We start from the raw sequence: 26,993 nt of genomic DNA, 5'->3' as shown, positions 1-26,993 counted from the left end.
TTGTCAGGGAAGGGGGTAATGTTTGTGGGTAATGTTAAAATCCTTCAACATCTTCACCCACTTGTCTTCTTTATTGGCATTTGTTCTAAAAGACTCCGGAAATAGCAGTGCTATTTACACAGACAGCGTGCTTGATTTAACATGGGCCAGAGGAGGAGGAAGAGAGGATTAAAGTGAAGAGGATGATCATGGTTTGTAAAACAAGAAGTATTAGGGAGGGGATGTTGTAGGCCTCCCTGTTTCCTCTCTGGAGACCCTCTAGATTGTCTCTAGATGGTTTTACAGGGTACTCGATTTGGACTTGAAGAAGGAGGCTGGTTGTTTGGTGTACACGTTGTACGGGCACGATCATCAGGTGGGCCATTGAGGAGAGCGTGGAGCGGGACGGGTATTATGATATACCCTCTCAATAGGCGGAGATATGGGACAAGGTAGCGTATGGAGGAGATGCTGTGGGGTTTTCAGTCCGAACGGCTCCTCAGTGGCTTTCCGTGTCGGATCGACCTAGGTCGCTTTGCAAGGGAACGAGGAGCTGGGAGTGGGAGCCCAGGGCGGGCAGGAGAGCTGAGCACCTCGTCAGGCTGAAACACGAGGTGTCTTCAGGGCAGGAGCCCTGGGGAGAGGTGGCCTGGGGCTCACGGTATTGCTGTGAGGCCTGTTGTGTTTTTCCAGTTGGGATGTTCATTGCAGTGCCTCGCAGAGGGAGGCCTTACCCATCGGCCCCGTCAGCAGGGCCACTTTCAGGAGGTGGCGGTCAGCTCCAGCCACCGGTGGGTCTCCAGGCGTGGAAGGGTGCCTTGTCTCCATCCGGCCCGGCGACCCTGGGAAAGTCTCACTGCGGCTCCGTAACTGCTTCCGCCCGGGTGCCAGCGCTTCCCGCGTGGCAAACGCCTGGAGACTCGGGGTGGGAAGGAGCGAGCGGGGAGCCGCCACTCGTCGTCGTTCCCTACGGCAATGTGCAAATACCACCGGTGTTTGCCGAGCTGCGTGCGGCTCCTGCGGGGCCTTGTTGCTCCATTATCAGGGCTGAGCCGAGCACCTTCCTCGGGCCACGTGCGGGGCTGCGCGAGCCTCGGCGGGGAACGGGGATGTGACCTAATGCGTCTTGCTCCGAGCGCCTTCGGTGCTTTCAAAAACGCTTTAAAAAGGCTCCGGGATCTCTATGGAAACGGAGGGGTTGGCCAGGGAGGAGGAGATAACGGCAGAGCGAGGAAGGAGCGGGCGCTCCTCGAGGCCGGCGCATGGGTCGGGGCAGCGTGCCGCCGGCGGTACCGGCCGAGGCGACCCTCCGGTCCCTGCCAGCGCGAGGGAAGGTGCCCAGACACGGAGCGGGCGGGCTGCCTGCCCCGAGCATCCTCGTCTTCCTCTCCGTCTCCTCCTCCAGGGGAACAGGGCCACCGCACGGCGCTGCGGGAAGGAGTCGATGGAAGATAAAATGAATAACAAAGCACCTTCTGGATGGCTGTTGTTAGTCACACTCACTTCTGATTAAAGATCATTAAACATGAAATTAGCTCGTTTGTGTTACGGGTCTCCCGGGGGTTCCTGTAATTATGAAGTGCAGATGGCCCCGAACCTGGGGAAACGGCAGTGCTGGCAAGGGGGCAGAGGCGTGCGCGGGGCCAGGAGGGGCGCAGGGAGGCGACCGGGCGGGGAACTGAACACAAATTAATTTTATTTTTTTCCCCTTTTCTCGTTGTTGTAAGCCCCTCAGCATTTCACAACAAATCACAGATAATTAATAAGTACATTCCCTTAATGACTAGGCTTTTTAATAGCAGAAATTGGAAGATGCTGCGTCGATATTTTTTTTTTCCCCGCCTCCCCCCTCTCAGCGCTTCCTTATCACTGTAATTAGGGTGGCGGAGGCTGCGGGAAGACGTAGCCCCTCTGCAGGGGGAGATGCTGAAACTGCCATTCGCGCCCCCCGCGCCGTCCCGGCGGGACGGCCAAGCCCCCCGCCGCCAGCCCGCGCGTCGGCTCCCTCCCAGCACGGCCGGTTGCAATCCCGGACGCCCACTGGCAGCCAACCGGGAACGGCTAAGCTGGAGGAGCCCCCGGGTAGGAAGGGCTTCCCGTGCGGCGGGTGATGCCAGCGCCGGGGGATTTGCCCCCAGGAGCCCCGAGGGCTCCCAGCCCGCTCTGAGCGGCTCAGCCGCAGAGATCAGCGCGTCCTCCGTACTCGGTGCCCCGGTAATTCGCCCCCATCTCCTTAAGCTGGCGAATGCTGCCAGCAGCCCGGAGGAGGAACGGGAAATCGCTGCAGCGGAGCAGATTTCTGTCGAGAGGGTAACGCCGGAGCGGGGTTAGCGTCGTGCCGTTGCGCCTTCGCTCGCATCCCGGCGTGCGGAAGAGGCTCCCCGTGCCCTTTAATTCCCCCTTTTGACGGAATATAAAATTCTGTTTTGACAGCGTTACCGCTCTCTGCGCTGCCCGCCTCCCTACGGATTTTATCCGCCGCCTCGTGTCCTAACGCGCCGGGAAGAGGCAGCGGAGCACAACTTTCTGCCTAAATAGTTGCTCAGTGCCCCAAGTTAAGGGGGGGTGCGTTTCTCGGCGGACGCGAGGGAGCCGTGTTCTCGAGCCCCTTGTTTCCGCCGCCTGGGAAGGGGAGCGCTCGCTGCCTCGCTCTCGCGCCCCTTCCCGCCGGCAAGCGTCGCGGCGCCCGCCGCCGGCTGCCCGCCTTTCGCCTGGCTCCCGTAGCTCGCGGCGGGCGCGCGCCGTCTCGGCGCGGGGGACCCGAGCCACCCGGCGGCCCCCGGGACGGCTCGGGGATGGGTAGGTTTAACTCCGCAGCGGTGCGGGGCAGCGGGACGGAGGTGCGGAGGGGGACGGGGAAGGGGTGGCCGAGGGCAGCGTTGGGGTCCCCGCATTAACTCTGCTCTCCCTTTGCTCTGCAGGAGGAAGACATCGAGTACTACGACTCCAAGGCAGACACCGAATATGTGAGTACCGGCCCTCGCTCTGCCGTGGGCGCAGCCGCACCCCCCGTCATGGGCTGAGCCCCTCTCCGAGGCTGCCCCGGGGGAGGTCGTTAGAGCCCCGGCCAAGCTGGCGTGACGAGCCGGTTGCACGGGCGGCCGGCCGGCCCTTCTGGGCCATGCTGCGGTGGCATCCAACCCGGCGCACCATGCTGGCCCTGCAAGGCGGCCAAGTCGCTCTGCTGCCTGCAAAAGTTTCTAAAATTAAAGCCAGCATCTGAAATGCAGATGAAGAGCAACCCTTTAATTAGAGCCTGAGTCTAATTCTCTGCCCCCCTCCCAGCGCAGCCGTCCTGTGATTTCTGGCAATCAGCGCTTTAAATACAAACCAGACAGCTCAGCTCTCCCAGGGCTCCCGAGGGGTCTGGCATTTGCTGGATCCTCGCCGAGATGATGGCACTCAGATACTGCTTCGTTGGCTCCCGGCACTTCACAGGCATTAGCGGCTGCCCTACTTCACCCAGGTGCCAGGTTGCCTGGGTGCTACGTTTGTGAAGTACCTTGAGATCCTTCAGGAGGAGAGCTGCCCCATAAATACGCATCAGTGGCTCGATTATCCTCTCCCGTCGGGGCTGCTGGGGAGCAGGGTGCTCAGCGGTGCCCTTGGGAGGCACGAGGCAGAGCTAATGTTTCAGGGCGACATTAAGTCGGGGTTATGTCCTGTTACGTCATCCGTGGTTATATCAGGGCACATCATGTTTAGGTCATCATACTTCAGGACAGTAGGAGGCCACCTGGCCCACGGAAGCAGGGAGGCCTTGGCACAGGACGCGTTTTAGGCCATGCCGTGCTTCCCGTTACAAGACCTCTCTTGTCACGCAAAGCATGGGATGCATCCTGACCAGCATGTTTTGCTGGTGTGTCCCTAGTCTGGTGCCTTTGCATCAGCAGCATGTTACAGCCCTTAATTACAGATCACCCTGTCAAGTTGCAGCATCGTTGAGTGACGGGTCAGCAACCGCTTAGTGAGGACCTCTTCAGCTCTGGGTCTCTCCTCCCGCCATGGGTCCTCAGCCCTGCCCTGAACATGGAGTTGCTCGTCGCCCCGCGGGCTCTCCCTCGGTTTCCTTGCCTGCGCTCGGCCGAGGAAGGGCTGCCAAAGGGAGGCTTAGAGCAACCTGTTCTCCACGTCCACTCTGGAGAGGACGGGACTAATGGGCTTAAAATGCATTACGGTGCATTTTGGATAGATGCGGAGGATGCCCCGGCCGGCGGTCAAGGCGGGCGCAACGCTGGCATCGCTGCGGGGCTGAAGGGCAGGTTTGGCACACATCTGTCGGGCCGGCCTGGGCTTTTGCTGATGCTGCCTCAGGGCAGGGGGATGGAGGAGCTGGTGCCGGAGGTCCCCGTGTCCGGCGCTCCCCGCGCCCAACGCCCGGCTCGCGTCGGGCGACAGCGACCTGAGAACGCGACACGTTGCACCCCCGTGAAAAGCTGGCAACCGCTGGCTGTTAGCGGTAGGATTAGCTGTTTCTATAAGCAACGGGAACATCCACGGTTGCATTAGATAGGATTAGAAAATATGCGGCTTCCAGACCTTCAGGGCATAAGCCAGCCTCGAGCTGAGACTTAGGAAGAATATTCCTGCGTTTCTTGTGACGGGCTTGACACCTTGGTGCCTTCGGAGAAGGACGGGCTTTGGCTGAAGACGTGTTTGCAGCAAACAGGGCCAGGAGCTCGGTCTTGGGCCGGAGGTCGCACCCACCGGCATGCCGCAGGAGCCGTGCCAGGGGGAAAAGCCCTGCCTGGCTGTTATCGGCTGCGCTGACTTCATTCCTCTTCACTTCTTCCTTTGGGGACGGGGAGGGAAAAAAAATCTAGCAAAATTGCCTGCGTCCTCTTGCAAGCGTTTGGGGGTTTCAGGAGGGAGGGCGTTCGCTGTGAATGCCGTTGCCGCTTCCCAATGAAATCCCAGCTAATTTAATTCCGGCAAAAATAACAGATAGAGAAGATGGTGATGATGAAATAAAAAGGGAGGAAGATGATACCAGAACATTTGAATTGAACTAAATAGCAACCTTGCCGTCTTTTCTTTATTTAGCTCCAATTTTTATATTTAAATTGAGCAGGATATAGCTGAAATGAAGTTAGGGCTGATAGACAATGCCTATTCAGTGTAACTGTGACTTATTCACAAGCCTTGTACCAGATTTTAACTGTGAGGAGAAAGGAATGAGTTTCCTATTCATTTTGCTTGCACTTCAGCTCCATTATCTTCCCAAACTTATTTTTAATTTTATAGTTGTTGGGGTTTTTTTTTAACAAATGGGGCATCAGAACATTTTCCTTGGAGACCCCCAAGGCACTCAAAATGTTTACAAAAGTCGAGTTTTCAGCTCTTCCCACTAGCAAGGGACTTGAGGTTTATCCTTGGAGAAGCGTGCGAAATCAGTGTTCTCGGCTGGGTATCGCAGGGCGAACGACACAAAAATGCAGTGAGTTTTGGCCTTCATTGGTCCATTTATGGCAGGGGACGGTGTCGAAGTCCTAGGTGAGGCCAAACTCCTCTGGGATGTGCTGTTCTGCGGAGGAAGACAGCTCTGTGTTAGGGTTGTGCTAATGTTTCCAAGTCATTTTTTCACTGAAACTGAAAATACCCACGCGCTCCGGGTGAGTTCGGCGGTTTCAGATGTACAAAAGGCACAGAAAAGCAGTTAGGGCAAGTCCAAGCGTTTCGTTTTTGTCCTCCTCCCGACAGCTCACGACGTTTGCTGCACTTCTCATAGGGGAAAGTGCCGCTTGCTGGTAAATAGAGGACTGCAAAAGCCAAGGAGATAATCTGGTGGGGGGGGGATGGAAAATTGTGCTTGACCTAAGCGTAGAGGTGACCTTGCAAACGAGGGTGCCGCAGCGCGGGGCGCTAGCCTGGAGCATGAGAAGCCCAGATTTGTCCAGGGCGCGGAGGAGCCGGAGCCGCCAGATGCCGTGCCCGAGCCAAGCGCGGCCAGCGTCCGATCAGTGCCGTCCCCGGGAGAGCGGGAATATTCCAAGGGAAGCAGGTAAATCGGGCGGAAAAGTGGTTCTGCGGGACATAAGCGAGTCAAACCCCGCGCCGGAAAGGATTATTGGGGAAAAACTCGGCGAAAAGCAAGGCTTTGAGTCAGTGGCGCCGTGTAGCGAAGGACGGTGCTGGGCCGGCTCGCGCCCCGGCGGTGCCGCCCATCGGGGCAGCGGGCTCTGCCGGCTTGCTGCTCGCGCGGTTAGATGCAGAGAGCAGAGGGAGGAGGGAAAAAAAGCCCCTAAATGTCAGCAGCAGATGAAGGGTGTTGGAAAATTTAATCTTCCAACTTTCTCAACTAATGTGACATTTGGATTTCCTTCCGATAAGCTATCAGCCCGAGAACTTTCTTTTTCCTTTTTTCTTTCTCTTTTTTTTTTTTTTTCCTCCGTTCTTCTCTCCTTTGGCTGGTAATTTAAAAATAAATGGTCTAGAAAGATCTCTAAACAGTACCTTTGGCAAAGATTAAAAAAAGAGGGGGGGGGGGAATAGGGGAGCCAGCTAGCAGGAGAGTCTGATTGTTATTTATAACCTGCACCGCTATAAAAGCAGGAACGTGGCTGGAGAACACACCATCCTTCTCCCCGGCATTAAATTGCTGCATTTCAGGCAAGGCTGAGAAATTTGAGAAAAAAGGACCTTTTGCACAGGCCTCGAGCTTCTCAGCCGCGTGCCGTGGAGCTCGCTGGGTGAAGGAAGGAAAACGATCCTTCCCAAATCCGGACCAAAGAAATGGATTTCAGTGTCTTCTTTAACTCCTCCAAAGGTTTGGAGTCCGAGGAGCCAAAGGGCTTTGTCTGGGTACTGCCCAAACCCTTCAGCGCCAGCACTAGCCGCAGCTGGCTCCGCCTGGCACAGGGGCTTTCGCGGGGGGAAACTTGTCACGTCTCGAAATTGGCCCTTTCTCGCTAAAAATGCGACCCTTTCCCGCAACAACTGCAGCAAAATGCTTGTGCTGGAGCTCCGGCTCCAGCGGCGCCTGCGCTGCCCGCGGGCGCTGTGCCCGTGCGCAGCCCCCCGGGGCTGGAAGCGTGTCGGGGGCTCTGCTAGGCTGCGGCAGAGCCTGGAGCGGAGCCCCGGGGAGCTGAGCGCCCGCTGTTGCAGCTCTTATTGTCGCCAGCTCCTGGCGTGACCTTGGCCGGGTGACTGCGGTGCTCGGGGACTGGTTTTCCCCTCCCCGCCAAGGACAATCACGAAACCTCCCCACCTTCGCGGAGAGCTCTAAGGCTTGCGGATGGCTTGAGACGTGCCTGCGATTTATATTCGTTGTTGGTAGTAATCACAACGTGTAGCTATTCATGTCGCGGTGGCTTTTCCAGGCTTTAGCGGAGGGTCACCGCCCCCGGGAAATTTAAAAGGATGCTTCGATATCTTGGTGCGGCGCGTTTTTGGCAGGGGTCGCGGGCTGGCGGTTTAGCCCGGGCGCGTGCTAAACGGAGGGCACGCCGATCCCGTCACGTTGCCGCCGTTTGGAGGCTCCCCGCCGGCGCCAGGGGGATCTTGAAGACAAACTAGGGAGAAGGCTGCGGCTCCCAAACTTGCTCCTAGCCACGAAACGCCACCCTCCGTCCCGGAGATCCTGGCGAGCCAGGCAGCAGCGCGTTTGTCATCGGTGCTGACATTTAAACAGTCGTCATTAGCTCTGATGACTAGTTCCCATGGAGATGGAGCGGGGTGTTGGCGTCTCTCCGAGTGGCGGCGCGGTGGTGCATGAGGTCACGTTCCCAGCCGGCGCGGCGGCCACCGGGCCACGCGGGGGGCACCGCAATCAACGGCGCCGAAAACGTGAGAACTTGCAGGCTCTGCGGCAGCGGCTGGCGCCGGTTGAGAGGCGCCGGTGCACCCCGGCTCCGGGCGGCTGCAGGACCTCGCGAGCGGATCCGCCCCGCTCCCGGCTCCAGGAGCACCTGCGCGCTGCTCCTGGTGACTCTAAGAAGGTGGCAGATTTCAGGAGCCTTGCAAAAAATTGTGGCGACTGGCAGCACAGCTGTTAAAATACCGAAGGTGGCAAAAGTGCTCAGCTCACGACAGCTTCTTGTGGATGCAATAAATACCTATAATATTAAAATATTACCCCATAATAGCTTTCTAATGGATATGTATATCCCAAATAATATATTCAGATGTGTGTGTTGTGACATGCAAAACGTAAAATACATATTTTGAAGTACCTTTGACGTTTAGCGATGAGAAAAGCTGCACAATCTGGCTAGGGACCTAATGAGATGCTCTTGCACTTAAACTGATGTAAATCAAGAAGATTTCGAATAATTTTCTCCTGTATTTGCTCTGGTACAAATTTAATGCAGGACGTATTCCTCTGGCCTCACCGCTGTGGCTGCTCTTAGCCCAGTCGAGCTTGCCGTGAGACAGCGGTCAACCATTCATGTAAAATCTCCCCCTTTTTGTGCCATCTCTCTGCTTAGTGTGACACTCTCCACACCCTGCTCGGAGCAGGATTACAGGATTGAACAGCCAAAAGGTGCCCCAGGAGGCAGAGCCTCGAATGCCTGGTCTGTGTTGAGCCGGGACCATCTGGAAAAGCAGGCAGCCCAGCGAGGCTGCCCCTTGCAGGGGGCATTTGCACCCAGGGTAGCTTGGAGCCAGCTGAAAGCACCCAGCCCGGCAAGTCAAGGGCAAAGGAGGGCTGTTTTGGGGTGCCGTGCCCCCAGCCCCTTCTGGCTTCGGGGTAAGAGCTCTCTCTGGTCCCATCACTGGGCTGAATCATAGGCAGCGACGGTGCTCATCCTCGCTGCTTGTGCAGCCCCTGGCCCCAAGGTGCTCTCCTCCCTGTCCGGCCCCGCGACATCTTTGGAGGGCTTCGTCTGAGTGGAAACATCCCGTTTCCATGGGCCAAATTTGGCCCTGGCTTAAACAGGGGTAACTCGGGGGAGGTCAGGAGATTTATGCAGAGGATAAATGGAGCTTGGATAGCATCAGCTGTTTCTGTGGATCTGTTTGCGGTATAGGTGTCAGTGATGCATGAAGTGTCCTAGGTATAGATAGCGGTATATTTGTCTCCAAGATCTATACATATGCCTCTTTACAGCTACATGAATGAAAGCAGCCAGACAGCACCGAACCTTGGAGAATACAAATTAGCCACTCAGAAGCAGATGATATAACGGAGTAATGATAAACAGAGGATCGGTAATTATATACAGGAGTTCCAGCGTCGGCGAAGGAGTGAATAAACATGACAATGTGGGGGAAATAACGAGCGTTGGGTTTTCGCAGGGGGAGGAGGCAGTGGCGGAGGCGGACGAGCGGGGCACCAGGCCAAGACCGCACACGAGCCCCGTGGCAGCCGCGATCCCTGAGCGCCCTGTGGGCTGCGCCAGAGCTGGGCCACGGAGCACGCGGAGGGTTGTCACAGGGGGACCGAACGCAAAGCGGAGGCTGCCGCATTTTGCACCCGTCTAAGGGGGCCTACATGCATGCAGGGATTTACACTAGCGAAATCGGAGAGCGTCGGCTGGATTTCAGTCTTGGCGACATAGCTCAGGGGAGCTCGAGCTGTACCTTGCGCTCTCCGCTTGCCTGGTGCATGGCTGCTCCCAGCTGGAGTTCCAGTATTCGGATCTGCTCCACCGCATGTTCCCGTCTGCCAGAATTAAAAACCAAATGTCACGCGTCGATCCTGATGTTCTTCGGAGCTGCAAGCAACAGCGTTGCTGCACGCACGAAGGCAGGAGGACTTCACCCCAAGCACCAGTCCAGGCTGGGGGTTGACCTGCTGGAAAGCAGCTCTGCCGAGAAGGACCTGGGAGTGCTGGTGGACAGCAAGTGAAGCATGAGGCAGCAGTGTGCCCTTGTGGCCAAGAAGGCCAATGGGATCCTGGGGTGCACGAGGCAGAGGGAGGTGATCCTGCCCCTCTCCTCAACCCTGATGAGGAGCCCCTCACCTGCAGTACTGTGTCCACTTCTGGGCTCCCCACTACAAGAGAGACAGGGCACTCCTGGAGGGCTACAAAGAGGATGAGGGGAGCGGAGCATCTCTCCTCTGAAGAAAGGCTGCGAGAGCTGGGCCTGTTGAGCCTGGAGAAGAGCAGACTGAGAGGCGATCTCATCAGTGTGTACAAGTCTCTGAAGGGGGGGTGTCAAGAGGATGAGGCCAGTCTCTTCTCTGTGGTGCCCAGCAACAGGACCAGAGGCAATGGGCAGAAACTGAAACCCAGGAAGTTCCATCTGAAGCTGAGGAAAAACTTCTTGACTGTGAGGGTGACAGAGCATTGGAACAGGTTGCCCAGAGAGGTAGTGGAGTCTCCTTCGCTGGAGATATTCACAACCCGTCTGGATGTGGTCCTGGGCAATATGCTCCAGAGGCCCCTGCTTGAGCAGGGAGGTTGGACTAGACGATCTCCAGAGGTTCCTGCCAACCTCGGCCATTCTGTGATTCTGTGATTCTGTTAACTGCCTCGGTGGTGGCTGCCCCAAGCATGTCGCCAGGGAAGAGCGCGTCTCTCGCCGTCTTCTCCGGTGCCCACGTGAAGGGCAGGGGGGCGACAACTTGCAAAAGCAAAGTCGCGTGCGAAGGGAAAGTGGTTCTGTCTTTGGGAGGGAGGAGGATGGAGTGGGTATTAAATGAGTTTTATTGTTTATTTACCAAACACATCGTTTTCCCCCTTGTCTGGCTTTTCCCACTAGAAATGCAGATCTTTTCTCTGCCTTTTTTTTTTTTCCAAGAAGACTCTGTGGTGGATGAGAGAGCTGGTAGGATTTGGATATCAAAGGCACCAAGCAAGCCAGGCATGATTATTTACAAAGGCCTGGTTGGTTTTATGCAGCCATATCTTCTTTGCAGGGTAGTTTCTGAGTAATTTATACCCCACTCTAACACTTGGGCATCTGTGGAGAGGAGAAGGCCCTGTTAAATGTCTACTGTTCTCACCCTGCTAATCTGTGCTGCAAAAGCTGTCAGTCCACCTCCTCGTCCCAGACCCCAGCAAATCAGTCTCTGGCTTACTGCAAAAATCAGTGCGGAGCTAAGCAAACGCTGGGTACGGGCCCCTGGAAAGCGCCAGGGAGGTGAAGCAGCTCCCCAGGCCCCGCTGGCGCTGGGCGAGGGCGGTGGGCGGTGGAGCAGCGGGCTCGGGACTGGCTCAGTCTTCTGGAAAGCCGTATCGAGAGTGAACGTGAGACCATGCTGAGGGCGCTGCCAGCAGCGGTCAGGACAGAGCTGCTCCTGAGCTGCTTCTCCAGGAGGATTCACTCCTTCTCCAGGCCAGCGAGCTCCGGTCGTTGGGTCTTTCCCTTGCCTTCCCCCAGCATTTGGGAGCAAGCCTGGGCTCGGCAAGGAGCGGGATGGGGGCAGCAGCCACCCCTGCCCATTTGCCGGCATCCGGCAATGCGAGGCCGGCAGGGAGAGGGAAGCGGAGCGTGCAAGAGAGGGAGCGCGTTCCAGCGCCGGCAGCGGGGAATTTGCCATCCCTCGGCCGTAATTAAATATTGTTTGCATTGCTTATTGACAGAGCGCTAAGCTGCGCTCCGTTTTAATTTGTTCTTTGATAGCTGCCTTTCGCTGCTAATTGATTTTCGAGGCTTTTTTTTGGTTGTTTTTGTTTTGGTTTAGGGTTTTTTGGTTTTTGTTTTTTTGTCTGATTTAATACCTGCCGCGCCACCAAAACACAGCGAAGCGGCAGCTCGCCCTCGTGCACGCCGGCTCCCTGCACCCCTCCGCCTGCGCCGCCGGGTCCCAGCGCTCGCAGCTCGGCCCCAGCACGCTGGGGAGGCTGGCGGGCCTGGGGGCTGCCCGGACCCCCAGTGGGGCTGAGCGCCGGGAGGACGCTTGCAGGAGCGCCTCCTTCCAGCGCCGGCCCGTGCCAGGAGGTGCTGCCAATGGCCTTGCTGGGTCCCCGCGCTGACGGGCTTCGGGGGCCTGGCCGGGGCTGGGGAGCCGCACGGTCTGCACCGTCAGACCTGGCGCGCACCCACGGGCCCCAGGCTGGCTGCGAGAGCGCCGTGCTGGTGATGCCGCGGGCGTCCCGGGCTAACGGCGCGCGCTCTGCTCCCTTCCCAGGACGATCCCGACGGGGAGGAGATCGAGAGAGAGAAGTCGAACTCCTTGAAGCTCGAGTTCACAGACGATGCCAACTTCAAGACCAAGGTTAACTATTCGTACGCCGCCGTGCAGATCCCCACGGACATCTACAAAGGCTGTGAGTGCCCCTCCTCGGCCGGGCCGCTGGGCTCCCCAGCGCTGGGCGCGCGTTCGCCACGGGGGTCCGGGTGCCGCGGCTGGTTGGTTCCTGCCTGGGCGGGCGTCCTGTCCCCGTGCAGCACGGAGAAGAGGCAAGAGCGGCCGCGTGTCTCAGACGGGGACCCCGTGTCCCTGGGGACCTGCAGGAGAAGATGGGTCTTCTGCAAAGCTGCAGCGGCGCGGGTGCTGGGCAGCCGCCTGCCGGGGCCTCCAGCGGGGCAGATCAGCCCTGGCAAGGCACCCGATGGCAAAGACCCAACAGCCTGGGGACGTGCTACACGAGGCGCCAGCGCCCGCAGGGACCGGTGGGGTGGCTGGGAAGCCATCAGGCACTTTTAGATCTGCTCTGCTTTTGGATCTCAGGCACGCTCTGCCCTGCTCTGCCTGGCAGCCGGGCAAGCGGGCACTGCTCGGGGGCAGAGATGCAGCCGTCGCAGGTAATCCCGGGCTCAGCTGGGGTCCCAAAGGGAATGGGAGCGTTAGGAGTTATTAGGAAAGGGATGGAGGACGGAGGAGAAATGATAACTGCGGCAGCATATAAACGTCCGCTTTGGGACCCCCATGCACTCGGGATGCTCTCTGCAGAAGGAGCTCAGCAAAGCTAGAAGAGGTTCAAAGCCGGAGTCGCAGATGATCAGAGGGACCGAGCAGCTCCGCATGGGGAACGGGGACGGGGCCCAGCTGGTGAAAGGGAGCTGAGCCGCCCCGAGCAGCGGGACGCCAGCAGAGCAGGGCTGGTTGCTCACCTGGTTTTCATATGCCAGAGCTGAGGGCACCCAACGCAATGACGGCAGGCAGCGGGTTCAACCCGGCAGGAGAAGGCGCTTTGCTGGCTGGCGGGCACGCGCACGCGGTTATGTCGTGGGAGCGTTGGCCGCGGGCCGCATTGGGGTCGAGGACATGGCACGCGGCTGTCGGCACCGTCCCCTGCCTGGCCGGGCGCCGCGAGGCGACGGTCGGTCTGCGTTTCCCTCTAGCGGCTGCTGCGCGCCGATCGCAGCGAGCCGCTAACCGCCCCGGGCTGGGCACTCGTCCGCCGGCATCCGCGGGCCGCATCCGGCGTGCGGGGCCAGAGCCTGCTGCTGGCCCGGCGGCCTTCGACACCTGCTGGGAGCGCTTCTCGACACCCCTTGCCGCTCGGCCCGGGGGTCCCTCTGGGCCGCGCTGGCCGCGGGCTCCCGGGCAGCGTTGCAGCGGCGATGGCAGCGCAGCGCTTGCTCCTTTCTTTAACGGCGTTTTCCGTCCCGGAGCAATACGCGGAGCCGTCGTTAGTGGGACGCGCGGCCTCAGAGCCGCGCCGGTGGAACGGCTGCAGCGCGTCGGCCTCGGCGGATTAGAAATGGCAATTAGTTTTATTACCCGGCTAGCACGGGCCGAGCAGCTAATGAAGCGAATCGCCGGAGCGAGGGGAGAGAGGCAGAGCAGGGTGGGCTGCGCGGGATGAAATAGTCATTATTTCTCACCCTCCCCTCCCGCTCTTCAGACGACGCAGCCGCCGATGCCGTGCCGGAGCGGCATCCGTCACCGCGCTCGGCGGCGCAACGGAAGCACGTCGGAGCTGAACTTGCTCCAGGGACTCGCAGCCCCCTTCGGAGGAGCGGCGGCTGCGAAGGGACGGGGCCGGCCCCGAAGCCCCTTGGCAGCTTGGCGGGGAGCGTGCCGCGGCCGCGCTGAGCCCCCCCCCACCCCGACCCGGCCCGCCGGGGCGCTGGAGAGGCGCTATCGCTGCCTGGCACACTCATTAACACGCCGCGGAGACGCCCTCCGCCGTCAGCCCTCGCTGCGCAGGCAAATTGCATCCTACATGTGTTTTATTTGCTGTGCCGCTTTTAATTAAATCTGCCAGCGCTCGCTGGTGGGGTGGGACTGGGCTTACCGGGACGGGGATGGGGACGGGGGCTGCAGCCGCCCGCCGCGGGGCCGGTGCAGGGGAGCCCTCCAGGAGACCGAGCGCCCGGCGCGTGGCTGTTCGCAGGCCTGGCCTCAAGCCGAAGGACGAGCGCCGTCCCCACCGTGGGCTTGGCGTTTGGGGCAACGGGCTGCGCGCACCGGGAAGGCACAGGGCTGCGTTCACAGGCCTGGGACTGGGCAGGGTGTTTGTACCGCAGGAGTTATAGGGGCCTGGGTCACGGGCAGGGAGGGTATAGGCACTGTGTTCATGGGCTGGGCGTGGATAGGGGGCTGCATTCATGCCCACGGAGGGTATAGAGCTGTGTGCATGCACAGCGAGGGTATAGGGGCTGCATTTGTGCACAGGGAGGGGATAGAGCTGTGTGCAAGCCCACGGAGGGTATAGGGGCTGCATTTGTGCACAGGGAGGGGATAGGGGAGCATTCATGCACAGGGCGGGTATAGAGCCATGTGCCTGCCCAGGGAGGGTATAGGGGCTGCATTCGTGCACAGGAGGAGTATAGGGGCTGTGTTCATGCACAGCGAGAGTATAGGGGCTGCATTTGTGCACAGGGAGGGTATAGGGGCTGCATTCATGCACAGGGAGCCATGTGCCTGCCCAGGGAGGGTATAGGGGAGCATTCATGCGCAAGGAGGGGATGGAGCCGTGTGCGTGGCCAGGAAGGGTATAGGGGCTGCACTCATGCCCGGGGAGGGTATAGAGCCGTGTGCATGCACAGTAAGGGGATAGGGGCTGCATTCGTGCACAGGAAGCATATAGGGGCTGTGGTCATCCACAGTGAGAGTATAGGGGCTGCATTTGTGCACAGGGAGGGTATAGGGGCTGCGTTCCTGTGCAAGGAGGGGGCAGGGGCTGCCTTGGCGCGGTGGGGCTGTGCTCGTGCCCGAGGCCCGGCGTGGCTGCGCCTGCGCCACGGAAGGGGTCCGAGGAGCCGCCGGTGGCCGCAGAGCCTCTGTCCCATCAGAGGGACGTCTCTGGGGGCACGGACTACATGGCAGCTGTGCCCCGGGGAGCCTGCCAGCCGCCTCGTGGCCTCTGTGCTGCAAAAAAAAAGATAGATATACATATATATATATAAAAATATATATATACATCCTTTGGCAGAGGCAAACCAGAAATCATAGTGAGCGTACAGATAGCATCGCTCCGTATGTGCGCTGCTCTGAGAAATGGCTTCGGGGCTGCTGACGTAGTAAATTGTTGTTTGAAGGCGCATCTGTCTGAGAACGGGGCAAAAAAAAAAAAAAAAACTTCTTCAACGTATAGCGCCCAGGAACGAGAGGTGTCTTTCAGCGCAGGCTTCGGCGAGAAGGGACGGTCGCACGCTGCAGGCGGGAGCGTCGCGGCCCCGGGGATTAGCGAGGAGGCGCGGCGAAGGGCCGCCGCAGGAGAGGGCTGGGGAGGCGGCGGGACCTCGCGGGCTGCGGCGGAGGGTTGGTCGGATGGTGGCGGTGCTCGGAGGAGCGACCGGCCTGGGAGGAAGCTCTGAGAGAGCTAACCGCGCTCTTCGGTCGCCGGCTGGTTTTCCACGTGCCGCACGCGCCGTTTTCCCTGTCAAAGAGGTAGAACGAGGTCCTGGGCGCTGCCTGGTGTCACCCAGGGCCGGGAGGGAGCAGCGCGGGGGCTCACGCGGTGGCTGAGCGTGGTCGGTGCTCGGGGACACCGACCGCCCGCCGGGGGTAGGGTCGGCCTCGGCATTGGGGGGCCACCAAGGGCTCCGTAATGACGAGGACGGCGCCGCGAGGTCCCGCTTGGCGTCCCGAGCGCAGAGAGAAACCGCGGGCTGCTTCCCCTTGCTGGCGGTGCCGCCTGCCCGGGGATGCTCCGACCGCCATCCCACCAATTTCTTTCCCAGCTGGTAGCTGGTGGCAAGCGCGTGCCCGGGGCCTGGCTGGCGGAGGCTAGCGAGCTCCCAGCCTGGCGCCCACCCACCCGTCGGCTCCCTCTTGCAGCCACCGTCATCCTCAACGAGCTCAACTGGACCCAAGCCCTCGAGGACGTTTTCATCGAGAACCGGAAGGAAGACCCCTCCCTGCTCTGGCAGGTCTTCGGCAGCGCCACCGGCGTCACCCGCTACTACCCAGGTGCGCGAGACGCGGGGTGCCGGGCGCCCGGCGTGGTCGCTGCTCCCCCGGCCGCCTCGCTCACTGCCTCCCCTTCCGCCTGCAGCCACCCCGTGGCGAGCACCCAACAAGATCGACCTCTACGATGTCCGCAGAAGGCCCTGGTGAGTGGCTTGCTCGTAGCCGGGGGTTCGGGCGCCGTCGAGCGCGGCAGGACGGGTCGGAGAGGGAAACGTGGCCGGCGGCTGGCGACGGGTGGCTGGGGCGGGTAGGGAGGACCCATCTGCGGCTTTAGGATGGAGAAACCTGGCAGGGGAACGGAGCTGGCGGGGGGTCGGCTCTGCTGGGGGGACCTTGGGCTCCAGCTTCGCGCTGGGCTGGCAGCAGCCCCGGCTGCGGCCGTGGGATGCCACCACGCAGGAGGGGACCTGCTCTGCCAGGTCCCCCGGCGCTCAGCCGCAGAGGTGCTCCAGCGCCCGCTGCTGCGCCCCATCTTCCCGTCTCCTCTCTTCCGGGCTGGCCGTCTCTCTTCCCCCTCTCCTCGCGTCCCTCGCTCTTCGTAGGCGCCCCGAAATTCCAGGTCTGGGAGCAGCCAGCTCTGTCCAATTTTCATTTCACACGTCGTTGGCGTTGGAAAATGGATGCAATAACCCAGGCAGGGGCAGCCAAGCTGCAGCTTTCATCTCCCGCTCCCCTCCCCTCTTCCTGGCGCTGGAAAGCCGGAGGGAGATAGACAGATCAATCCTTAGATACCGATAAACCAGGTAGCGATCTCCCCCCACCCACAACACGTCCCGTCCCCGTCCCCCCCGCCGCAGCTGCAATGGCAAATGCCGCACTTGTTCGTTGCCAGCTTTCCCGTAGCAGCCCATTGAAACTGAAAAACAAACGGCTCTTGAAAACCAGAGCCAGAAGGACAGAGAGATAAATACAAAGACAATGACAGGCTGCGTTTAAGTGATAGCTGCGAGCAGCAATTTAGCTGCGCACCGAGTTAAGCGTGATTGAATCGCCTACCGTTAGCCCAGGTAGACGTGCTCGCCGGGCGCTGCTAATTGCGGCGGTGCTCGCGCGGGGCTGGGGGCTGGCGGGGAGCCCGGGTGGGCGCAGGCAGCAGGGTGCCGCCGCGGCTGCCCCCCGGGGAGAGCTCCAGCTGGGGCGCATGCTGCCGCCCGCGACCCCTGCGTGGCTCGACCCGTGCCGGCAGCGGGCTCCCGCTGGGTGCCAGAGGAACAGGGAGAGACCCCTCGCCCGGGGTCGGCGGCGGCAGCGCTCTCCAGCGGCCGGGGCGCCGGGCTAGCGGGGGACCCCCGTCACCCTCCCCCCGGCACGCGCCCCCGCAGCAAAATGAATGGTCCTGCCGTTACGGTTAATTGCCTTTGATTGCTCCGTAGTAATTATTAATTGCTCTCAAGGGCGGCACCCGCACGGGTTGGTAGGGGAGAGCGGCAGGGTAAGCGAGCCGCTGGCTCGGACGCGGCAGCCGAGCTCTGCTAGCCCGGCTGCCCTCCCGCAAGCCCCATTCGCCGGCGCCAGCCCGGCCCCACGACAGCCCTGGCAGCGCGTAAGCCGCGTTGCGCCGCAGCCGGGCGAGCGGGTCTCTAGGTGCCGGCCAGCGCCGGGTCGAAATCCTGCCGCCGGCCTCTTCCCTGGGGAAGGGCAGAGCGTGCGGGGCCGGCTCGCCCACGGCTGCTCGCCTGCTCTTCTCGCTTTTTTTTTTCCCCTCCCTCCCCTTGATAAATGGCGCTGTTAAATAAAGCCTTTCCGTGCGGAGCCCTGAGTATTAATCTGAGCAGGGCACCGGGAGATAAATGCGCTGCCACCATCCATTAAGAGCAGCATCTTAGTTCGGCTCCTCTCCGCCGCAGGGAGCGGGCCCGCGAGCTGGGTGCCGTCGGCGGCCGCCTCTCCCCAACCGGCCTCTCCCTCGGCACGGGCGAGCGGGTGGCCCTGCGCGCCGGCCAGCCCCCGCGCAGCTCTCCAGGCACGCGGCTGCCCCGCCGCTCGTGCGAGGGAGAGGAAGGTCGTCCTCCTCGCTTTCAGAGGGAGGATTTGCCTATTATGAGTAGGTTTTTTTATTTTTTTTTCTCCCCACCGATGGCTAAAAATAACCTAATCAGGCCTGGCCTTTGAAGCTACCGGGGGGTAAATAGCATCTTAATATGTACGCGTGTGTCAGCATAATCGCGGCGCGGAAAAGGGCCTGCGATGATGGAAGGGTTTAGCATTTAGAGCCCGTTAGGCTGAGAGGGTGTTGAACGGCAGGTTGCTCGCGATTCGACCGCCCCTTCGGTGTTTGCGCCTCGGCTCCCCAGCCCCATCGGCATGGCCCCTCTTGCCCGCTCCTCGCGGCGGGGCCGGGCGCGAGGTGGCCGTCGGGACCCGGCGCCCGTGACCGCGGCAGGGCCTTCTGCGTGGCCAGGGCGCCGCCGACCGCCCACGGCTCGGCTCCCCCCTCCTCCCTCCTGCAGGTACATCCAAGGGGCCTCCTCCCCCAAGGACATGGTCATCATCGTGGACGTGTGAGTATATCCGGGGCACAGCGGGCGCCGCCTTAGCCAGCTCTTGTCCCCACGGTGGTCCCTGGGCGAAGCCGGGGGGTGGGCAACGCTCGTCTCCCCACCAGGCAGGATGCTGAACCTTCCGGGGGGCAGGAGAGGGGTTGGACGTGCTCCTTGGGTGCCTCCTGCCGTCCGTGGGCCCACATCCCCCCAGGGCGGTGGAGCACCTTGCCCTTTCCTCTCCCGAGACCTGGCGAGCCTCAGACCCCACCACCACCACTTTGCCCTCGCAGGAGTGGCAGCGTGAGCGGCCTCACCCTCAAGCTGATGAAGACCTCGGTCTACGAGATGCTGGACACCCTTTCGGACGATGACTACGTCAACGTGGCCTCGGTGAGTAGGACCGCGCGGGGCCGTAGCAACGCCCTGGGCAGCTGTGCGCCTGCAGGGGTGCTCCACCAGCGGCGCTGGGGGCGCGTGAGTTTTTCCGTCGTTCAATGCAAACCGGCACGCGAGCAAGAACAGGGACGCTCAGGGCTCGGCCACGTTTTCACGCGGCGGCGAATGAAAAGCGCCGTGATAGCGGGGCTGCTCCTGGGCCTTCACGCGGCCGAGAAGCGGCCTGGGAACGTCGGGCTCGAGACCGACTCAAGGATACGCGAACGCTGGCGACAGGCAGAGCCGTCGTGCCCGGCCGCCGTCCTGCGTCGCCCAGAGAGCAGCGGGACCTGCCCCGGGGAAAAGGTGACGGGACGTGGCGGGGCCCGCAGAGGAAGCTCAACCGAGGTCCTCCTCCTCCTCGGAGCCCTCCGTAGAGGTGCAGCATGTGCTGGCAGCTGGGTCGGGACGCGCTCCAGGTTCTTGGATGTGGCACTGGGACGGGGACCGGGTCTTCCGGCTGTGAGGTGGCACCCGCCACCTTGTTCCCCTGGCTCAGGGCACCCAGGGGTGGCAGCGGGACAGGGCACAGGGTCCCCGTCCCCTCCGGAGCAGCGTGGTAGGGACAAAGCTCCCCGATGGCTCCAGCGATGATCTCACATATGCGCCGCCAGCCGGTGACGTGACACCCGCTGTGGCGATGTCACCAACCAGGGACATCACACAGCACCCAGCAGAGGCAGCCAGCGCTGCGCTCGCTTGCCGCTGTCCGGCCACGAACCCGCCAGCGCTAATTAGCCCGTCTAGCCCAGCTGCATTTGCTGGATCGCTGCTCCCCATAACGAATGCTCTCCGTTTCCCGCAAACAAAGGCAGGAGCAGACGGCAGCACCTGCGCGCACCGCCGTCCCCCAGGGTGCAGGTCCTCCCGCCACTTCCCTTGCCCTGCTCTCAGGCATCAGTCACGGCTTGTAATAACGATAATGAAAATTAAGGTTATTGGCTTTTTTTGCGTAGCACCTTCTAGCCGTCCATGTCCAGGCACTTTGCAAAGTCAGTCCTTGTCCGTGGTGGGATAGCAGGGCGGGCGTCGCAAGCCCTCATTCATTTCTAGAAGCTGTTCTTCCCACACCTTTTCTTTAAAAATGGAAAATGCTCTGGTCATCTTAGTTTATAACCTTGATGGGTTTTTTTTTCTTTTCCCCCTCTGCCTAAATTCTGCACCTAAATACTCCCCTTGCAGCATCCCAGCAAATGAAAGCACTGCGGGTTGAGCAAACCTGATAAACAAGGCAAGAGGCCAGGTACTTAGGACACATTCAAGGAGGTTGATTATAGGATTTGATCTATCATCCCTTAATTCCCTGCTCATTTTCCATCACATGGATCAGGGCGGAGGCAGGAGGACGTGGTTTTTTGCGGCGGGACGGGACCGTTCCTGGTTAGCCACATGCACAGTACAGCGCGGCAGCAGGACGCTGCTGGATGTATCCATGTTAGACTGGCTAGAAATGTCCAAGCCGGCAGCCCGGATCCCTATCTGGTCTCCGAAATGGAGTGACCTGCTCTTCCGAAGTGCCGAGCAAAGGCAGCTGCAGTGAAGATCCCTGGGAACCGCAGCCTCAGCACCCCAGGAACCAGCCTGGAGCCAGCCGTGCCACAGACCCCCTCCCGGGGTCCTTGCATCGCCGGGCTCCCCGAGGCCCCTGCGCAGCGGTGGCACGGCCCCCGTCTCAGGTCCCCTCTCCTCCCTCTTGCCTCCTAGTTCAACGAGAAGGCGAAGCCGGTGTCATGCTTCAAACACCTGGTGCAAGCAAACATCCGTAACAAGAAGGTCTTCAAGGAGGACGTGCAGGGGATGGTGGCCAAGGGCACGACCGATTACAAGGCTGGCTTTGAGTACGCCTTTGACCAGCTGCAGAACGTGAGCCAGGGCCCGGGGCAGGGAAGGGGGGTGGCCAGACCGGCAGGCAGGGCGGAAGGGCACCCATGGGTGCTGGGAGCGCCAGGTCGCTCCAAACCTGGCGTCCCTGCACAGAGAGGGCTCTGTTTCCTCCTCCTGGCATCCAGCCATGGCATTTGCTGGGCAGTGACTCCGCGGGGTAGTGCTGGGGCAGAAACGTCTGCCAGGGACGTCTGCCGCCATTTCCCTCCCTTGCTGCGTGCTGTAGCCGAGGTTTTGCTGGAGCCGCTGCCGCCTTTTGCGGTGGTAAAAGTTAGCAAGGCCGGTCGGAGGGCGCTCGATGCAACGGGCCGCCAGGCAAAATAAAGATGAATGACCCTATTAACTGCTGAGCAGTAATAGCCACAACGTAATTTCCAACCAGACAGCGCCCTTCCTTCTCCCCGTCCACCTGGACCACCTTCAGCCCAGGAAAACAGCTCCATCGCAGCCAGCCCACCGCCCTGCCGCCTGGGCCGTCCCACGCGCTCACCCCAACACCCATGCAGAGAGGCGGGCGGACGAGCAACCGGCGCGGGCTGCCGGTCACCCCAGCTGGGGCGGACCAAGCCGGGCCTCAGCCGCCATCTCCCTGCCTTGCAGTCCAACATCACGCGTGCCAACTGCAACAAGATGATCATGATGTTCACGGACGGCGGGGAGGACCGAGTGCAGGACGTCTTCGAGAAGTACAACTGGCCCAACAAAACGGTGAGCACCCCAGCACGGCCCCGCTGACTGCAATCCTAGGGGGCTACACCTGGAAACAGGGTCATATAAGAGGTCTCCTCCGTGGCCGGGGCAGCAGCTGGGAAGGTGCAATTTAAAGGGGGGTCGCAGCTGGAGGTGCAGCACCGGGAGCCCCCCAGGCCGAGCATGGACAAACCCAGGGTTGCTCGCCGGCACCTCGGCGCCCAGCAGCAGGACCAGGACCAGCCACGGGCAGAGAGCCTGTGCCAGGGCACGGGGCTGCGACAGCCCGGTGGGCCGTGCTAATGGAGAGCTGAGGGCTCACGGGCGAGCTCAGGGACAGGAGGGTCTCCAGCAGCTCCCCGGGCTCTGGAGACCCGTGCGGGGAATCGGGAGCCGGATGGGAGCTTCAGAGAGCACGGTGGCCAGCCTGGCAGAGTAGGCGCCGAGCGGGACCCCTCTCCGTCTCTCCGCAGGTGCGCGTGTTCACCTTCTCCATCGGGCAGCACAACTATGACGTGACCCCTCTGCAGTGGATGGCCTGTGCCAATAAAGGTGAGGAGGTGCCAGCGAGGCAAGAGGAGCCTCTCAGGTGCCGGCTCGGGGCTCCGGCGCATGGGTGCTGGCGTCACCCATCTCTGCAGCCCCATTTCTTTCTTTTCCCAGGTTACTACTTTGAGATCCCCTCCATTGGCGCCATCCGCATCAACACGCAGGTAAGGCAGGGTGCCCCAGCCCCCCGCAAAGTCCCAAATTGCCCAGCAGCCCCTCGGCCCAGCGGGCATGGGCTGCTGTCCCTGCAGCCTGCTGCTAGCCCCAGGGACTGTGCAGCCATCGGGGTGCAAAGCAGGGTCCCCGCTGAGCCGAGGAGCAGTGACGAGCGCCCCTCAGCCAGACCTCGCGCTATTGAAACAAGTAATTCGTCTTCGGCAGCTCCCCATGGACCTCTCATCTTTTGAGCGGCTTAATTATGAAACATCTCGGCTTTAATCATCAGAGAACAGGGTGCAGGGCAGGGCTGTGGCGCCAGAGGCGGGTGTTTTCCACCCGCTGGGTCACCTCTTCTCTTTCTGCCCGATGGTTTTGATGCGGGAGTGTGACCGATCGCCCAAGAGTGGCTGCGTTGGGCGTCGAAGAGGAGGCGCCGGGAGGAGGGGATGCGCGGGTTAGCCTTACTTGTCCTTGCAAGGTCCCCGCCGTGTTGTCCAACTGCAGGGCCCCCGAGGCCTCTCGCTGCCCTGTCACCCCGGAGCAAGAGCCAGGGCCCTGATCCTGCCCTTCCTGTGGACAAAGCAGGGGGTAACCTGCTGCAGCAGGAGCAAGGCGGTGGCGTAGGGCACAGTGTAGCGGTCGCACAGCAAGCCAGGCTGTGCCTTCTGCTCCGTCCCCAGCCGGATATTTGGTACGGTTGGGCTTTGCCGGAGACCTGACCCAGCTCTGACTGCCCAAAACCCCAGCAAAGCCAAGGCCTCCTGCCGTGTTGTGAGCACCCGGCACGTGCTCCGGGTGTTCCAGCCACCGATCAAGAGCCTGCTCGCCCGCTGCTGCCGGCCGGAGGTCACCTCCACCAGGGGCCTCATCTGGTGCTCGTCGGCCTTCTTCCCAGGGGAGAAGCTCCTTGTCCATCCGGGGTCCCTTGGCACCGACCCAGCAGAGCAGTTGCTAAAGCGAAGGAAAAGGGGTGCCCAAGGCCTCGCTGTCCCGATATCCCTGCCACGGGCGGGGTGACCCCGGGCAACGGGATCCCCGTGCACAGCCCCCAGCCAGCCCGCTGGTACCGAGGTCCCTGCTGGCCTGGCGTTTCCTCCTCCCGGCTGCGTGGTGCCTTCCCAGCAGGGAACAGCTTGAGAGCAGCTCCTGTTTTCATCCTGGCAGACCCATTTTGCTTTCGTGTTGGAGTAATTACCCATCGGTTTTGATAGCTGTCAAGCCAGCCGCCCCCTCCCTTAATTCAGCCTGCAGCTGGGGACCAGCTCCAAGCAACTTATTCTTAATAATCATCGTCGTCACTTATTTATTAACCAGCAAGCGCTGCTGGATCCCTTCTGCCTCCAACGTGCGGGTGTGAGGATGACTCACGGGGCCCGCCGTGATCCAGGATCCCGAAACGTGCCGGGAGCCGGTCGCTCCACGCTCCTCCCAGGGAGCCGCACACGCGCCCGCTCCCCGTCGGGCGCGTGGGCACGTCCGGCTGCGCCGTGGGGCTCTCGCTCCTAACGCCTCTGTCTCACCGGCGGTTATTGAGTGGCGTTAGCCACGGGATCGCGCACGGGGTGGCTGAGCCCCCGGTCGCTGGAGTTAATTACAGGTGCAGCGGGGGGCTGCGCTAACGAAGTCTTCATCTGGGCTGTGGCTTCCCACCCCGGCGCGCCCCACCGTGGAGCCAGTCCCGGTTGCATGCGGGAGGGCTCCTGGGGTGCTAGGGCTGCGTCGCAGGCTGCTCGCCCACCCCGCGGGGACCCCGGCCGCCTCGGATGCTCCGAAAGGAGCCGCTCTAGAGCCGCAGGTGGCTGCGGCGTGTGCCGGCCGTGCCGCGGGGCGCCCGTCTCACGCCTTTGCCCGGCCCCGTGTCTCCGCAGGAGTACCTGGACGTGCTGGGCAGACCCATGGTCCTGGCCGGGAACCGAGCCAAGCAGGTCCAGTGGACCAACGTCTATCAGGACGCCCTGGTAAGGATGCGCAGGCGTGACGCGTTTCGCGGGGGGCGCAAGGAGGGGCCGCGGCGCCGGGAAGCGGCTGAGCGACGTCCCTCTGTGTCGGCACAGGGTCTGGGCCTCGTGGTGACGGGCACCCTGCCGGTGTTCAACCTCACGGAGGACAGCAGCGACAGGAAGGTAGGAGGAGGCGGCAGTGGTTCCCCGCCACCCTCGGGGTCTGGTTCGGCTCTCCCCGCGAACCGGCGTGCACCGAGGACGGGGGCAGCCGCCTTCCGGCCCAGAGCTGCCCCAGATGGGGCGAGCAGGGCGCTCAGCCCGTCCCGCCGCTGCTTTCCTTCGCCTCCCTCCAGAACCAGCTCATCCTGGGCGTGATGGGGATCGACGTGGCTCTGAACGACATCAAGAAGTTGACGCCGCGATACAACGTGCGTTTGGGTGGGGGGACCCTTTCCCAGCTCTTCAGCCCCCTGTATTCGGGTTTCTTTGCCCCTAGAGCTTTGCATAGCGGGGCTCCACGAAAGGGGATTTGGGACTGAACTATTTGGAGATGGATGGGAAAGCCTGCGCCGCGGAGCCGCCTTGCTCCAGGGCTCCCGACGGCGCTGAGCTCTCCTCCTTTGCTCCCGCAGTTAGGGGCAAACGGTTACGTCTTCGCCATCGACCTGAACGGATACGTCCTGCTGCACCCCAACCTGCAGCCCCAGGTGAGGAGGGCGCTTCCCGAGCCGGCGGCCGCGCTGCGTCCCTCACCGCCGGCTGGACGGGCGCCCCGCACCGCTTCGCTCCCCTGTTATTTATTCCTCGCTGCTCGCCCCAGAGCCGTCGCTGGCAGCCAGCGCTGGGCACGGAGCGGAAATACGCCTTCCCGGGGATATTTAGGCAAAACGGGGCGAGCGCTCATTTGTCCGCGCGGGGAGCTAATCGCAGGAATTCATCATCGGGCGGCGAGCCGCGAACGAGGCAGTGAGGAACGGCAGCAATCAGGGCCAATATGTTCCATTGGCAGAAACGTCCCGCTTCTTGCTCGTCACCGTTATTAATAGGCTGCCCATCAGCAGCAGAGACGGGCAGAGGCTCCAGGGGAATTTATTTGCTTGTTGCTGCCCTGTTCTGCTTAAGGAGGCTCCGGCGCGCTCGGCGTCTGCCCGCGCGGCGCGTGCGCTTGCCTGGAGGCAGCTCACGTTTCAGCAGGCTTCCCAAACGGGACGGTTCGGGCTGCCCGGGGTGTGCGGGAGGTGGCTCCGGGAGAAAGGCCGGGACGAGTTTGTCTGGGCTCAGCAGTAAAGGCAGGCGGGCTCAGTCTTTCCCCGTCTCTCCCTTTCTCCCTCCAGATCATCAACTTCCGCGAGCCGGTGACGCTGGACTTCCTCGACGCCGAGCTGGAGGACGAGAACAAGGAGGAGGTGGGCAGGGCCCCGGCGGTGGCTTTCAAGGCGTCCCTGCGGCTGCTCTCCTCCGGACCGCGGGCTCACCAGTGCTGGCGCCAGCGGGGTGCATGGCCGAGCTCTGCGGCCAGCCACGCTGGTGCGTGGAGAGACATCCATCAGCCCTCAGTCTCCTCCTTTGTGTCCCCTAGATCCGGAGAAGCATGATTGATGGGAACGACGGGCAGAGATTCATCAAGACCCTCATCAAGTCCCTGGATGAGGTAAAGAGTTGCAGAGTCCCCCGTGGAGGGGAAGAAAAGGGGGAAGCCGGCCAGGCTTGGGGCTGAGGTCCACCGCCGGCAGGGTCCGGGTCCTGGCCTATCACCCCAGCGGCACCCTGGGCTGCTCCTCGGCTCCCGTGAAGCCCTGCCTCACGTGCTCTCTCCGATCTGCAGCAATACATCGACGAGGTGTTCAGGACCTACACGTGGGCCCCTATCAAAAGCACCAACTACAGGTGAGCGCGGCGCTGCCTGCGCTCTGCCCGCGCGCGGCTTCACGCGAGCGTCGGCTGGGATGCCCACCGAGCAGGGGCACACGGGCAGAGCAGGGTTCCCGAACCGGCCCAGGGATGTGGTCTTGTGGCTAAAGCTCAGGAGGTCTCCAAGGCCACCGTGAATGTGTCCCATGAGCCAGAGGCTTACAAACGTGCCGTCTAGATCTTTGCACAGCCAGTGATTTTTGGGAGGTTTGAGCCCTCCCAAAAGCTGCTGCCCTCAGCTAGTTGGCACTAAAGGAGCAGGCCACGTTCACCAGGGCTCCGGGCAGACGCCAAGGTTGCTGCAGGTGAATGCAAGGTAGATCCCGGGGCAGGACTGTGGCAGGGCTGGCGTGAAGGCACCGCCCAGGGACACCATTGCCACCTGCGCACAAGCCTGATGGGAAGGGGGAATCCAAGCCCGGGGCTTTGCCATTTCTGCCTGTCACTTCTTTACATGCGGAAAGGGCTGGGCGTCCCCTGGAAGCAGCGTGAGGTTGGGCACGGAGCGGCCGGGCTGCAAAGCCACGAGCTGCGTCCTTGCAGCAAGGGGGCCAGATGGCTGCGCAAGAAATGACTCTAGTTGCTTTGGCGGACAAGGAGAGCAAAGCTCCCTTCCACACTGATCACCCAGTTCCCGCCAGTTTGTGCCAGCAGATGCGTAACCCCCACATCAGCATGTCCGCGCTATCCAACACGTGCTGCCTCCGTTCTTCAAGGTGCCATGTGTTCCTCCCAGCGTCTCCACTGTCCAATAACCTCCTCGCA

General features: G+C 61.5%; 1 protein-coding gene across 2 annotated transcripts in view; it reads left to right on the top strand.

Annotated features, from left to right (window-relative positions):
- Positions 1-26,993, top strand: part of CACNA2D2 (calcium voltage-gated channel auxiliary subunit alpha2delta 2) — a 263,927-nt gene that overhangs the window by 223,811 nt on the left and 13,123 nt on the right. For both annotated transcript variants that reach the window (XM_068907175.1, XM_068907174.1), the window contains exons 5-21: positions 2,901-2,945; positions 11,999-12,137; positions 16,043-16,174; positions 16,260-16,317; positions 18,625-18,675; positions 18,948-19,047; positions 20,797-20,955; positions 21,577-21,684; positions 22,140-22,218; positions 22,330-22,379; positions 24,243-24,332; positions 24,429-24,497; positions 24,671-24,745; positions 24,950-25,024; positions 25,652-25,723; positions 25,897-25,968; positions 26,143-26,204. In XM_068907175.1, coding sequence (XP_068763276.1) covers positions 2,901-2,945; positions 11,999-12,137; positions 16,043-16,174; positions 16,260-16,317; positions 18,625-18,675; positions 18,948-19,047; positions 20,797-20,955; positions 21,577-21,684; positions 22,140-22,218; positions 22,330-22,379; positions 24,243-24,332; positions 24,429-24,497; positions 24,671-24,745; positions 24,950-25,024; positions 25,652-25,723; positions 25,897-25,968; positions 26,143-26,204 — 1,436 coding nt within the window. The remainder of the gene's footprint in view (positions 1-2,900; positions 2,946-11,998; positions 12,138-16,042; positions 16,175-16,259; positions 16,318-18,624; positions 18,676-18,947; positions 19,048-20,796; positions 20,956-21,576; positions 21,685-22,139; positions 22,219-22,329; positions 22,380-24,242; positions 24,333-24,428; positions 24,498-24,670; positions 24,746-24,949; positions 25,025-25,651; positions 25,724-25,896; positions 25,969-26,142; positions 26,205-26,993) is intronic.

Source organism: Struthio camelus, chromosome 14 (assembly GCF_040807025.1).
Source record: "Struthio camelus isolate bStrCam1 chromosome 14, bStrCam1.hap1, whole genome shotgun sequence".
Classification (NCBI taxonomy): Eukaryota; Metazoa; Chordata; class Aves; order Struthioniformes; family Struthionidae; genus Struthio; species Struthio camelus.
Note: the sequence above shows the minus strand (reverse complement) of the source record. Positions and strands in the feature narration are given on the sequence as shown.